General features: G+C 44.7%; 1 protein-coding gene across 1 annotated transcript; it reads right to left on the bottom strand.

Annotated features, from left to right (window-relative positions):
- Window positions 1-1,926: 1,926 nt before the first annotated feature.
- SFRP2 (secreted frizzled related protein 2) lies at window positions 1,927-6,480 on the bottom strand. The gene is made up of 3 exons (XM_072334985.1): window positions 5,842-6,480; window positions 4,935-5,015; window positions 1,927-3,563 (listed from the first exon to the last, which is right to left on the bottom strand). Exons 1-3 carry the CDS (start codon window positions 6,332-6,334, stop codon window positions 3,259-3,261), a joined length of 879 nt encoding a protein of 292 aa, XP_072191086.1. The 5' UTR covers window positions 6,335-6,480; the 3' UTR covers window positions 1,927-3,258.
- Window positions 6,481-14,486: the final 8,006 nt, after the last annotated feature.

Below are 14,486 nucleotides of genomic sequence, written 5' to 3'. Positions count from 1 at the left end.
GTGTCTAAAAAATGCAGTTGTGTTTTTCCATCAGTTGGAAACAAATTTCTGCTAAAACTGAATAACACTGTACCAGGTAATGAAGTTACTCCACGCTAAATGCAAAACACTGATCAGGAGTAGCAAGTCCCGATCACTTTTTACATATTTGTTTCACTCTCTGCGTGACACAATCAAAGATTTTCAGTCATTGTTGAGTGAATAAGAGAAAAGGTAAAAATGTGAAAATTTTATGTGTTTTCTTCTTTACCAGCATCTGCCAAATGAAGTTTCCTCAGGATGTGACTCTGAAATTCTAATTTTCAGTTGAAGAGTTTGCAATGTCTGGCTTATACACCTTTGGGAATGGGTTGTGTGACGCCAACCCTGATTCTTTCTCTCCTCAGTGTGGATAATTTTTTTCCACAATGCTGTTAGAACAGCTCAACTCAGAAAATGTGACTATTACCCTTCATGTTTGCCCAAACCCTGTTCATGTGAAAGGTAATTCCACCTCTGCCAGCTCACCCTGAGACTGGACAATCCCAGTGAGTCCATCCAGGGCCACATGCAGAAGGCTTGATCAGTCAGGATAGAATGCTACTAAACCTGAACATCAACTATACTAGCAGATTCAAATGTTGGCAGTTCCGTTTTATTCTTATTTTCCTCCATGATTTTACTGGTGTAAGAGCGTTTATTTTGTGGCGGAAGAATTTTTTTTTTTCTTCTTTTTAAGACAGAGTGATGTTGGTTGTAGATAATGTCTTTTTGTACATCCAAGCCATTTAAGTATAAATCTGTTGTGTAGTCTTGGCCTCGGTATGACCCCAGAGTGAGTAACTTGTGACCTCTCTGTCTTCATCAGCGTCACTACTGCTACCCTCTAGATAGCCCAATTAAGATAATGTTATGGTTGCTCTAAGAGGACTTAGTTTCAGTGAGGCAGGCTGTATGGAGCAGTCCTGGTTGTTTGGTTTTGGTCCGCAGAGCCTGCATTGCAACTGCTGCCTTTTCAAAGTACTTTCCTTCACCAGGTGGCACAAACTGATTTTTCTGCAGGCTTGTCTCCAGCCACCTGCCCTCTTTCTGAGAGCTAGTTCCCTCTAATATATCCAAGACCCATTTAGTGCCAGGTGTTAGGTGATGTGCTGAGGGAGACGGGTAGTTATGTGACATTGGGATGATGAGGGACACAGTACTGATATGAAAGTAGTTACTCCCAAGTGTGAGAAGACTCAAATCTGTTCCTGGGAAGCTAGGTACATTCAGAAGAAAAATTTTAAAGATATAATTTCAGCAAAGTATTGGACTTTAAATAGATACTGCTTCACAAAAACTGAAGAACCAGTTTGGAATTTAGGTTTCTTTTCTTCTTTTTTTTTATTGTTACTGCTATATTTCTGAGAATAATCATGAAGATTGATCTTGTCTTGCTTGCTCAAAGTCCTACCATTGTTTGTATGGCATATAGTAAATTCATGAAGACTTGGGAAGAAGGCAAATAAATAAGAATTTTTCTAAAACAAATTTAACATGATGATCTTTAGACTATTTTCTTTCAATCCCAATAGGTGAAAAATCACAATATGGAATTATTATGACTACTTACTTCTAAAAAAAATCTTGGGTTGGATTTGCATTCTCTCAGTGAATGGCTAACATAAAGCATTGTCCTTGTAAGTACTGGGCTTGTGATCCTCTTAATGCGGGTAAAAGGAACTTTATATGAATGGCAGCACTGGGAAGTAAGATTATTTTTCACAGCACCACATGAAGTGGTTTGGTTGGAAGTAATGTTAAAGACCATCTTGTTCTAGCTCCCTGCCATGGGTATCTTTCTCTATAAGATGCTCAAAGGCCCATCCAGGATAAGTATAATAAAACTCTAGCAGGTAATGTTCTTCCATAGAACATATTTGTAAGAAAAATGCTGAAAGACATTGCTCTAGTTATATTATTAGGGTAGTGCAAATGGTTTATTTTCTAAAAGAAATAGTGAAAGTGCACACAAAACATACTTTGTTCTACCATTTAAATTATTCTGAATTGTTAGTTACATATCAGGTTTTTGTCTATTCTTGGACTCCTTAATGTGACTTTTTCAAGTGTAAGAAATGGATAAACGGGGTATGATTTTTACGCAGTTCATTTCATTGCTATTCCACATCAACAGTCTTCTGGGATGGGATGAAATTATAGGCAGTCAAAGAAACCACAGAAAACTTTTCATCTTGAAGAGCTCAACAGAAACCCATTAAAATGAGGTAAATGTACCCCAGCTTTCGTGTTACACGGGTTGGTCTTTGGGGAAATGAGGTACCGTGTGGTTTTCTTAATTGCAGCCAGCCTTAGAAGTTTCACTGTTGGTGACTGTTGGTTATTTGGGGTAAAAGGGCGAACCCTGCTTTGCCATGACAAAACTCAGGTGAACGCCTTTCTCCCTAAACAGATTAAAGTGAATTTGTCCCAGAACAAATCAAGACAAGGGGAAAACTATGATGTAAAGTTTATATACAAGAATATAACATTTATCTGGAGTATTTACAAGGTTAATTAAAGCAATATTTTACAACTCTTTCAGGTTAACCACTAGGTATGTTACAGTTAGGCTACAGATGGTTTAATTTGCAAAATAATAAGAAAATGTTGCACTCAGATAAACCAGTTCCAAAACCTGTTTTTTGTTTGTTTGTTGTTGCTTTTTTTCCTAACTAATGGGCTCAGTCTTGAGGAAGATAAAACTTGAGAATGGTTAATATACCATTATTGGTGCCTATGTATCACATGCAAGAGTTGTAACATGACGCTTATAAATTTAATATAGATGGCAAGCCATGTCAACTCAGTGAAAGAGTAGTATGCCTTATGACAGGCCAGTCACACACATCTGTCTTTCTCTGTCTCCTACTTTTGCACAACAAACATCCATGTATACAGAAAGGCAGCAATATAAATGAACCAGCATTACCAAAATGAAGAGGGAAAAACCTCAGATAAGAGTCACATTTGCAACCATTAAAAACAAAACAAAAAAACAAAAAAAACAACCTGTTAAGTGAGATAGTTTAATACTTCCCAAAAATAGTCATGATATATATATTTTTATTACATTTAACCTATGTACAGAAACGAAGGGCTCTCCCCCTCTTGGAGATTGGTTGCTGTGTCTCCTGGCCAGGGCATCTTGAGGTGCAGAGAGGCTGAAGAAAGAAGGTTGGGAGAGGCCTGGAGAGCTTGGGACAGAGGAAGCTGCTGAAGCCAACGCAGCCAAAGCCACTAACACTGCAGTTTGCGGATGCTGCGAGAGAACCGCTTAAAAGCCCGCTGCCCTTTCTGCCACCGCTTCAGCGAGGTGATCACCAGTTCCCCAGCTTGCTTTTGCCCCATGACCAAGTAGGGGACGTTGATGTCGTTCATCTCATCGCAGGTACATTGGAGGCCACCTTTGAGCCAGAGCACGATTTTCCGCAGATCCCTCTCGGTCAGCCCATTCAGCTTGTAGATGGTCTTGCTCTTTGTTTCAGGGGTGATCTTGGTATCCCCATTGATGTAGGCAATCTCCTTCACTTTTATCTTCAAGGCTAATAGAGCGAGGGGAGCCAGGGTGGGGAGGGGGAGCGAGAGGGAGAGAGATTAAGAGTTTTTTTCCCATTAGTGCACATAAAGGAGACCTGGGGAGGGAGGTGCTCTATTGCTAATTAAACTGTCAGGGCTGACAGAAGAGGCAGCAGGTGGCTCCATTTCTAAAGCCAGAAAGGGCATGCAAGTCATTTCAGTTTGAATCAACCTTAGGGCTGAGGGTTTGGGGGATTCTTTTCTCCTCTTCCCCCTCCCCCCCTTTTTCCTTCCTTCCTACATTAATATTTTCTTCGGCTTTTCTCCTGTTTGCAAACAGAGAGAGGGCAGTTTTGCTATGTTAAGCAGCACTCCAGTTTTTGCTGGGACAGGATGTATTCCTGAAATCCAAGAATATGAAGGGGTGGTGGGGAGGCGAGTACCTAAACCTAATCTGAAACCTGATCTCTGCTGCAGCTGAAAAGTTCTAAACTTAATTTATTAGGCTGGAGAGGATTTTAGGCAAACCTGCAAGGAAATGATATTTCACATACATTGTTGTTTCTTTGAAAGAATAGATCCCATAGAGGGCAAATTGGTCCAACAGCTGCATTTGATTTGGTGAAAAAATGAGGAGGGGGATACAAGACGCTTTAAGAATCTGTGGGGCACATTTAGCTTTAGGAGGATTTATCTGAGCGCAATTTGCCAGGCCAAAGCTATTGGCTGTTTTAGCAGTTATGTCCTGCAATCAGAGTCCACAAGTTGTTGGGTTGTTTTTTATTCTTTTCGTTTTAAGAGAAGCTTTTGAATTTTTTGCAGATCTTTCTAGTACAAATCTGTCTCCCAGGTATAAATACTGACCTATTATAAAAGGATTCCCCTCCTCATTCCCTTTTTCTCCTGAAATGTTAACGTGCGGACAATGTGCCCTTCAGTTGTCTGTGCTGAACAGGCTTTCTTATCCTCTTCTAACTCTAGATCTTCACATTAAGTTATATCCTCAATTGCCTGTGCATTACCTTCTCTTTCTTTCTTGCTATACGTCATGCAGCTCTTTCTCATATGTCTAAGTGAAGCTTTGCTGTACTTCTCCCCAGGCAATAGTCTAGACGAAAGATTCTTTTTTTTCCACTTTATTTTCTATTCAGCTTGCCTGCAATGTCCACATAAAAGAGTACTACTTCAAAACAGCACATGGGAAAGGACTTTAAAGGACCATTTTTTACTCAGAGATGCAATTTTGTGTTTCTTGACCAGAATGGTCAGATGCAATGGGATGGATGAGATGAGACAAAGCCCTGCCTTTATTCAGACACGTCTCTCAGACTCCACCGGGAGTTTTACCTGCTCCTAATCCCTCAAGTTTTTATCGAGGGGGCTCAGCTGCCACTTACCAAAGTCATTTTTGCAGAGGTTTTCCATGATGTCATTATCGTCCTCATTTTTGTTCTTGCAGGCATCACAGACTTTGGGTGCTGCAAACACAAGGTACAGTCCTTGTCAGGCTCAAGGAGAAAGGAACAGCAGGTGGCGTTGGGAACCCTTTGGGGAAACACAGCTTTTCCAGCCAGATAGAATGTGTGCCTTCTCTTTCTCTTTGGTCACAAGCCACTGGAGGAGAGCACAGAGGGTGCTCTTAGGGTAACGCTAAACCAACCTTTTTCTCTCTTTCTTTTTTATCCCTATTACAAAAATAGCAAAAAGGGGGTGGGAGGAGCTCCCCAACCCCATGCTTCCACAATCATAGAATCGTTCAGGTTGGAAAAGACCTTTAAGACCATACCACCCTAATTAACAAACCTCCACTAAATCAAATCCCGGAGCTCCACATCCAAATGGTTTTTAGACACATCCAGGGATGGTGAGTCAACCACCTCCCTGGGAAGCCTATTCCAGTGCTTAACAACCCCTTCTATAATTGAGTTTTTCCTGATATCTAACCTAAACTTACCCTGGCACAATTTAAGGCCATTTCCCCTTCTCCTGTCACCTGTCATCAGTGAGAAGAGACCAACCCCACTCTCTCTGTAAGATGCTGATTGCTGCAGGAGGAGGATGCCGCCCCATTACTGACCCAGGGAACCATGTGGTTCCAGTCAGGGGTCACAGACCTTCTCCACGAGGAGGTGATTGCTGGCAGCCTCACCACCCAGCACACCTGAGGGGCAGCTCTGCAGAGCTGAGAACTTCATTTCAGGGCTGTGGGGAAAAGAAGCAGTTCCCGGGGCTGGGATAGCGTGGAGAGAACCTCCTCGAGCCTGACCGAGCCGTGCACCTCGCATCAGGGCAGCCACCTCTTACCTTCCCTGGTGACTGGGAGGATGTGGTCACTGCTGGCCAGAGGGATGCAGAGGTCATTGTCCTTGGGGAAGCGGCTGCAGTCCAGCATGTCGGGCCAGGGGAAGCCGAAAGCAGACATCACTGGGGCGCAGCTCTCCTTCACCTCCTCACAGAGCGAGTGGCAGGGCTGGATGATCTCATCCAGGTCGTCGATGCAGACGGGAGCAAAGAGGGAGCAGAGGAACTTCCTGGTGTCGGGGTGACACTGCTTCTGCACCAGCGGGATCCAGGTGGAGGCCTGTTCCAGCACCTCCTGCACCGTCTCGTGCCCCAGCAGGTTGGGCAGCCGCATGCTCTGGTACTCGATGCCTCGGCACAGCAGCATCGGGGCGGGGATGGGCTTGCAGTTGGAGCGCTTGTAGGAGAAGTCGGGCTCCCCGAAGGGGAAGAGCCCGGCGGCCGAACCCAGGCACTGGGAGACCAGCAGGAGCAGGGCGCAGAGGCGGCGCGGCATGGCGAGGCGGTGGGCTGAGCTGAGTGCCGAGCTGGCCCCAGCTCAGGCTGCTCTGCTGCCTGACCGACGGGAACGGACGGAGGCTCTGAGAGGTGCGGGGGCAAACGGGAGTTTTCTGGATGTTTTGTATGCAAATGGAAGGGGGAGAGGGGGGCTGGGAGGAGCTTGGTGACAGCCATCCGGAAAGGATTGGTCACTACTTTCTTGCTCTGCTTCAGCTCAGGGGGATTGTCTTTTGGCAGGAAATCGTTAAAAGTGTGTGTGTTGGGAAGGGGGGGTGGGAGGGAACATCCCCGCGAACAAAAACCCTCGGAGCCCCTTGTCCGAGCAGGGGCTGCGGGGCCACTTTGGGGTCGCGGCTGCTTCGAGCTGAGCTCTGCAGCTCCCAGAGCCGATGCGGAGCCGCAGGACATCTCTCCTCGTCTCCCCCTGCCCATGTTTGGTCCGGCGGTGAAGTGATGTCGTCGGCATACTTCCCCAAGCTTGGGGCCATACCATCTGGTCATGGGACCGGGAGGTGTAAGCCAGCTCATTGTGGGAAGGTGCAGAGTGCCCCCCCACTTGCAGCACCCAGGGCTGCGAAAGGCAAGGGGGAGCTGAAGACGTGAACCACAAGCATGCTCCCTACCCCTGATGGAGGCACATCCCTGCCCGTGGGGCTCTCCCGCAGCTGTGCTCGTGGGTCTGAGGATGGACCTCTACAGTGAAGCTCCAAACCTGCACCAAACCCTCCTGCCCAGCCTACTCCTGCAAGGTGCTGAAGACAGAGCTAGGCAAACCCCAAACGTAAAGCTGCTGGACCGACAGCCCTCTCAACATCAGGGATTATTCCACAACTTTGAGTGTCCAAGGGTTTTTGACATCCTATTGTCTGGCATGTTCTTCTGGGGCTAAGCATGGGACTGGCCCTGTGCCATGCAGGCACATCCCTTTCCCTTCTGTCTTCACCTAGAAGCTCCCTCAAGGAATTATGTTTGTGCTGATTTGCCATAAAGGGAGAAGCAGCAGACAAAGCGCTGGGATCCCAGTGCAGCTCTATTGCAGCTTGAATATTTCTGGGATTTTCAGTAATATTATTTATGGGATTATAATTGAAGAGAGTAGGTCTGTGTAGTATCATTTTGTGGTAAACCACATTCATTAATCAGCTACTGTGAATATATCTTCTCATAGAGATGTTTTATGGGAAGCCAGCCCTTCCCATAAAACCCTTATAATTTCTGTAAGTTGCACAGTCCCTATGCATGCAGTTTTGGTCACTGTCTGTGGCATAAGAAAGGGAGAGGACCTGCAGCATCCACTGAGAGAGCAAGGGGCAGCCATGTTTATTGGTTGCAATATTTTCCTGGGCTAGCAGCTGGTACCTGTTTGAAGCCAGTGCCTGTCATTTCAGGGAAGGTTTGAAGGACCTTTCTAATAGTGCATTCTCATGGGTGTGACTTCCCTGTAGACCAGTCTCTCAAACACTGAAAACAAATACCATGGATGTCTAACCCCCCTTGTGAAAGTGCTTAAGAGCAGTCCATTTCCTACAGCTCCACATATTCTTGCCATCTATCTGTGTTCCTTTACACAACGGATCTGTAGTTCTTGGCCTCAGTCGGCTTCCATGGCACTGAGCCCCACAGATGACTTCTGGTGTCCATTTTAAGCCTGTTTGCAAAGTACTGAGACACCAGAGGTTGTCGCTGTTGCTGCTTGCAACACCTCCTGGAGATGGTCCCACAAGCCTTGGTCCCCAAACTCCTCTTCAGGAAAGAGGATCTACCAGTGTGTTTACTCTTACTCTGAAAGAATGGAATGGATCTTTATATATATTGGTAATTTTTAATCTCTCTCATTTTTTTAATGCCTGTCTTTTTTATTTATTTATTTTTTTGTGCTGACAGCCCTTCAGGTGGAGGTCAGTGTGGTCAGAAGACAACTTGCCAGCTGCCTATGCAACTCTCCATAGACCCAGCTAGCTGTGCCGAGAGCAAGCAAGTACCCAAGATCTGAAGAGGCCATTTAGACTACAGATAATAATCACTTCCTACAGCGGAGGGTGAGACATTTCTGACAGAAATCTGCTCCAGCTTACTTGTTTGTTTCCCATTTGCACACCTTTATCTTCCTGGATTAAGCTTTGATTTGAGTTGAGGCTTTAAGAGACTTCCCTATTTCCGTTTCTAATCAACTTCGGCAAACTCATTGACTATAAATTTGAAACGGCCTGAGATCATGTAAACACAACCAGCCCAAGCCTGACAGACAGAGACAATCACTGTTACCCTCACTTTTCTCTCTTGCAAGAAAAGTGCTGAAGTAGGAGGCTGAGCTCTGTGCTTGTCCATGCAAGTGGGGTAGGGCTCCCTAGGCCTTCAAAGCCAAATGCTGACTGGGGGCTCAAAATGACACAGGAGGCTGGATTGAGATCCTGATGGATAGGCCTCTATGTTTGCCTTCCTCTGCAGGAGCGAAACAGGACTTGTTGTGTGCCATGAGTGGATAGCCTGGGGTCCCCACCCTAGAAAAAAAATTGTGAAGAAATAATCTGATGGATGGCAGTGAAAATGAATTAACAAACTGTGGGGAAAATGAAATGACTCCTCTGTTCTTGAGAGCAATCTCTGCTGTTTAAGCAGTGTGTGTGGTCTGTGTCATTGATATGAAATTCATGGTGCCACTTTCTCTGTCTCAAGCCTTAGTGTGAACTCAGATCTTCTGTACCTCTTTCTGTCCTGTCCTGGAAGCTGATTCTCATCAATGCATTGATGCTGGTATAGTAAAAAATGGACAAGATTTGCTCCAGTGCAAGCAGTCAGTCTCTCCTCTGTATATTTTTTTCGAAATCTGCTTCCATGAGATCACTTATTTTGAGATCCCTCACCTGACTATATAGTGAACGTGAGGGCCACTCTGCAGCCCTCCATAACCTGCTGATGTGCTTTGCTGGTGTGATGAGTTTCAAGTAAAAGCGTAATGCTTTCCTTAGGCTGAACCCTGCTCCTTTACTGCTGATGCACAGGCAATATCATGCTTTTTGGCTGCAAAATCATGGGATAAGCTGTGGCTGCAGGGGACCATGAGCTGCTGCAGCTTGCAGCTGCAGTAGTCAGACCAAGCAGGCTGGAGAGATCCTGGCCCTGGGGACTCTGTAAACATAAACTTGGGGCTTGAGCAATTACCCTTTGGTTAGTAATATTGTAGAGTGGAGTGGAAAAACTGTGGCTTTTTAGCTCATTCTCGTCAACCCGTGAAATGGCAGTGGTGAGGACAAAGCTGGCTTTCTTCCCATGGCAGAAAAAAAAAAAAATGCTTTCCTTTAAAAATGATCTCTAGTGTCAGAGGATCTGAAGATGATTATTGCTTGAATCTCACTGCAGTGTTTGTTGGGGAGGGGTGGGAAATAGTATTGCGCAGGTTTTGACGTGAGGCAGCTCAGCAGCAGATCACTCCTGACTGTTTCAGTGGCTGATAAGGTGGGACTCAACATTGTCCAGATCTGGGACTGGGCAGCAGTCTTGTTTTCTCTTACCACACTGTTTCAAAGCTCTGTTGTCAAAAACTGCATGTGCTGTAAATTTATCTTTTTTTCTTTCCCTGTTCTGAAAGGAAACCTAAAGAAATCACCTAGCCTTTCTTTTCTTCACTTACAATGCTTAGGCAGCAGCCAGTGCATGGTGTACTGAGCAGCTCACTCGTGGGGTGCTGAGCGTGTGCTGAGCAATGCAAGTTGCTATGTGCATGAGGGAAAATGTCTGGGAATATGAAAGAAGAGCCTTGCAGTGGTGCTTAAGCATGCTGTGTAGTTACTGGTGTCCAGTGACACCAGGTATCGATGTTTAACATGCCCTGATGCTACCCACTGCTCTTGGGCTATTCTGTTCTCCAGAAGCACTGTGTTGGGGACTGGGGACTGAAACTCTAGCCTATGTGTAATCTGTGTTTGACATTGCAAAGGGTACAGATCAGACTGGGGCTGATTACTTTCAAACTGAAAGCAAAACCAAGTCACAGCACGTTTTCTTGTTTTTCTGTCTGTATTTTAGTACAATAGTTCCCTTGCATTTAGTAGCTTAAAATCCTCCGGCAAGTTTTTCCAGTTTTGAATGTTTTCCACAGAAACGTTATTAAATATTATTCCAAGCCTCTGTATTCTAAATGTTGCATTCTACTTTCCTCATCTCACATTAAGTGGTAAATGTTGGTACTTGGATGCTGTGCTACACACACACACACACAGATTTGTATATAACTTTAGGTCTATATGCGTGCTAGTGCTTTAGCAAGTTATGATCCTTCAAATCTATCTGACATACATCTATATCTGGCTACAATTTTTGTCGTGGAAAGCATTTTTTGCTCATGCAGAATGTCTGTTCGTGATTACTGCTCCTGTTATTATCTATCTCATCTATGTGCTGGATGACAATTAGAGATAGCAGAGACCACGGCCTACGTGACTCCAATGGCATGGTACCTGGTGTTCCTAGTGTATTTTATTTAAAAAGCCATAATGTAATATATCTTCTATTTCCTCTTCACATTATTTTCTGCCTCTCCCCTCCCCATCCTCTTGCAGTCTGGTAGTAGCAAGCAGAGCCCTGCTGCTGGGGCAGAGACAGTGCTTAAGGCAAGGGATCTGTGCTCCAGGTAAGGCATTCATGCTGCAGGAGGGAAGAAAGGAAAATAGCTGCTTTCCCATGGGGAAAGTAGTGTGGGGCAAGAATGCTACCTTTATTGTCCACAGTAAGACTCTGGTACTTGTTGCCAGCCATGAGGGGTCTAGCTTCAAATTTCTCTCATTGAATCAGGACTTGGATGGGCTTTGACCACCTATGTCCTAGGGAGGTCTCTGTAGTGTTCCCATGATCAGTGGCATGCCACTGCTAGGGAGCAACTATGGGTGCTAGTATGTGGGTGTCTTAGCTCCAGCCCCATGTTTGAGCTCAGCAAGGTGTCTCAGACGGCAGGTGGCTTTTTCTGATCCCTGTCAGGTGACTTTGACTGCCCTGTGGACACCTGATGAGCTCTGGTGTTGATCTGAGGTCTAAAGATCTTGCGCTGCAGGCTTCTAGGGAAGAAGCTGCTTCTTTGCTTCTGTGTTGCTTAACAGAGAAAACAGCTATAACTGAGTGCAGTAATGAGGCAGACACAGAAACCTATCTTAAGAATCAATTCCTATTGTCCAGGGAGATGGTCAGGTTTACAGCTGAATAGTCCATTGGCCTCAAGGACTGGAGATGTGTTAGTTGTCGAGAGAAACAGCTCCCAAAGAGCAACTTGTAATAAAACATTCTTAAACAAGTAAAATCACGAGAAGCTGTTGCCCAAAGCTACACTGTTTATAAAGTATTATTAAACCTGATTTAAAATAAAGCAGTGAGACAATCAGATCAGTTTGACACCATTATCAAATTAACAAATGAGTCTGTGTTGGATTGTAGATAAATTACAAAGTGATTTAAATCACCGAGCCAGTAGGCACATACATCAGTAATTAAAATGCATCTAGAGACCATAAAATTGGTATTTCTGCTTATTTATTTTTATAAAATTATAGATGTTTGAGGCCAATTCTGATGTAGAACCAGTTTGAGTGCAGTAGCTGCTGATGGTGTTACCTGAGTACTGTTCAAGGAGTTCAGAAATTACTGAGAAAAGCAGCAATGGTCACTTAGTGAATAGTCATCGACAAGGAATATATTCAAACTTTTAGCTGTTGTCTCCAATTTCTTCTTTCTTATAATGTTTGCCTCCTTGCAAATCTGAAGTTCAGTTTTAACTTTCTGAACTTCACATAGAAAAGTAAACTTGAACAAGCTTGTAGCGATACCCATCTGACGTGCATTTTGAACACACTCTTCTTCCCCATCTGTACCTTTCATTTATTGATACGTGCAGATGCACTGCAGGTAACTTAGGAAGAAGGGTTGAGGGATGCTCACTCATTTTCAAGTGCTGAGTTGCTTCGTATAATTTTCCTTTCATCTGTGTGTTTCCCAATTGCTTGTCATAAACAAATATGATACGCAAGTGTTGTGTTTTTCTCTTACCTCATTATCTTCATTTCCTTCTTAAGAGATTGCAGAGTACTGGAGCGGCAGCTTTGCTGAACAAAAATCTTGCTTGCTAGGTTTATTGCAGACTTCAGTTCAGATATTTGTGTTTTTTATGTGATATAAAAGTGCTGTGGGCTGAAGCTTGACTGTAAGATAAAACTAGCTCAGGGATCTGACCTTAGCATCCGAGTTGGTGCTTGGTTTTCTAGTCTGGTTGAAACTGTGCTCATTTTCAAGGAAGCTGTGTCTTGCAACCTAAGTCCCAATCAATTTGATTGGCTACAGCTAGGGAAAACTTAGTTTCATGTTCAGGATGGAAAAGGTGAGAGCATAATTCTCTGGTTTATTTGTTTAAGATTTCCTCTCTGTAAGGCTTCAGAGCAAACAAAAGTTTGCATAGTTGCTGTAAGTAAGGTTGCAGCAGAGAATGTTTTAGATTCAGGTTAGAATTAATATTTACGCCTGTGAGAAAAAAGTGAGATTACATTGTTTAGCAAAATTCTATATGTAATTCTCTAACATGGAAAACACAGATACCTTGGTTTACACACTTGTATCGTGAGCTACTTAAGAATTGGAACTTGAAATTGCCTGTGCTGGAAAAAGATGAACAAAGCTGAAACAAGTCTCTATTATGGTTCAGCACAAAAACGGTCTTTGCAATTTCAAATTAAAACCTTAAGAATGATAATATTAGATCTGATAATAGTTTCTCTTTCACATGGATTTCTGTCACCTGTGTCTTTTTTTTCCCCCCTTTTCTTTCCTTAAGTGCAGCATGTCTCTGTGGGCCTTTAGATTTCAGCTGGTGCTGCATTGCACAGGCCCCCAGGGTGTGCAGCTAACAAAAGCAGCTCATTCTGGTCTTGAGTCATCAGCTAGGTCGAGCTCGGGCGTCTTATGTTGCCATGCATATGAACAGCTGCTGATCCTTTCTGTCGAGCACCCCAAAGTGACAAAAGTCGCTGTGCCGGCTCGGATGGCCCCAAATCCAAGCAGAGCCGTCCTTGGGGCAGCCGCCTTCTCTGCCCTGGGGAGACAGCGTCACGCAGGGCTCTGCTCAGTGCGCAGCTCCGGGTGCCATTAGCCGCGCTCCAAGCACACATCCCATTCCAATTATTCCCAGCACTGGGGTCAGCGACCTCACCCTACCGTTACATCATCCCATTGCCCATCTTAATAGGGACGTTTCTCTTCTGCCTCCTTCACAAAGGGTCCACTGACAGTTCCCAGGAAACCTTTGTCCGCTCCACTGCGGCTCTCACCCGCTGGGGGCCTCAGCCCTGGGATTCCTCCCTCTGCTTTGTGTCACTAGCCACGGGCATTTTACAGCACCATTAACCCAGGCCCCCAACACAGGCAGGAAGGTTCAAGGCAGTCTGCCTTCCCCTCCTCCCCCCATCCCTCCCCCCCGCCCCATTTTTTTTTTTTTTCTTTTTTTTTTCTTTTCTTTTTTCTTTGCCTTTTAGTATAGAAAATATCATCTTCCAGTCTTGGCTACTAAAATTTGGTGTGCTCCGACACAAATGGAAAAAGTGAGGAAGGAAATCTTAGGGTGAAGCGTGGTGTGATGTTAGCCTTGGCTCGCGTGCTGTGCGGAGCAATCTTCAGCCCTGAAGATAATCTCATTGCGGTTCACCTGAGGTGTAATTAGCCCTCAAAGTGATCTGAGGGGCTCCAGGAATCTGCAAGATGTGCGTATCTGTGATTGCTGTTCCCACGTTTAGGCTGTCCAGATTTGGGGGTTGAACCTTTCTTCTCCGTGAAGAGCAGGGAAGAGCCTAATTGAAATAGAAAATTGCTTTTGTTCTTCGGCCGCGTGCTATGTATGGAGAACACGTGGCTGGTATTTGGTTGCAGGTTCCCCAGGATGGCTTTTGCACTAGGTCTGTGTCTCCCAGTGCACTTGTGCAGGTTATTTTAACATCCTTACTCATCGCTCTGAGTGGGACTGGCAAAACCAAAAGGTTTATCTCTTCAGACTGCAAAGCCAAAATAATCAGGCTTTAAAAAGTAATCTCATTGGACATACTCATCTGTGCTTTGAACTGTTTTGACAACAGATTTCATCCCCCTTGCTATCTCCCAGAGTTCCAGACACAACTGAG

This window comes from Excalfactoria chinensis, chromosome 4 (genome assembly GCF_039878825.1).
Source record: "Excalfactoria chinensis isolate bCotChi1 chromosome 4, bCotChi1.hap2, whole genome shotgun sequence".
Taxonomy (NCBI): Eukaryota; Metazoa; Chordata; class Aves; order Galliformes; family Phasianidae; genus Excalfactoria; species Excalfactoria chinensis.
The sequence above is the reverse complement of the archived record's forward strand: the minus strand, read 5'-3'. Positions and strand labels throughout refer to the sequence as shown.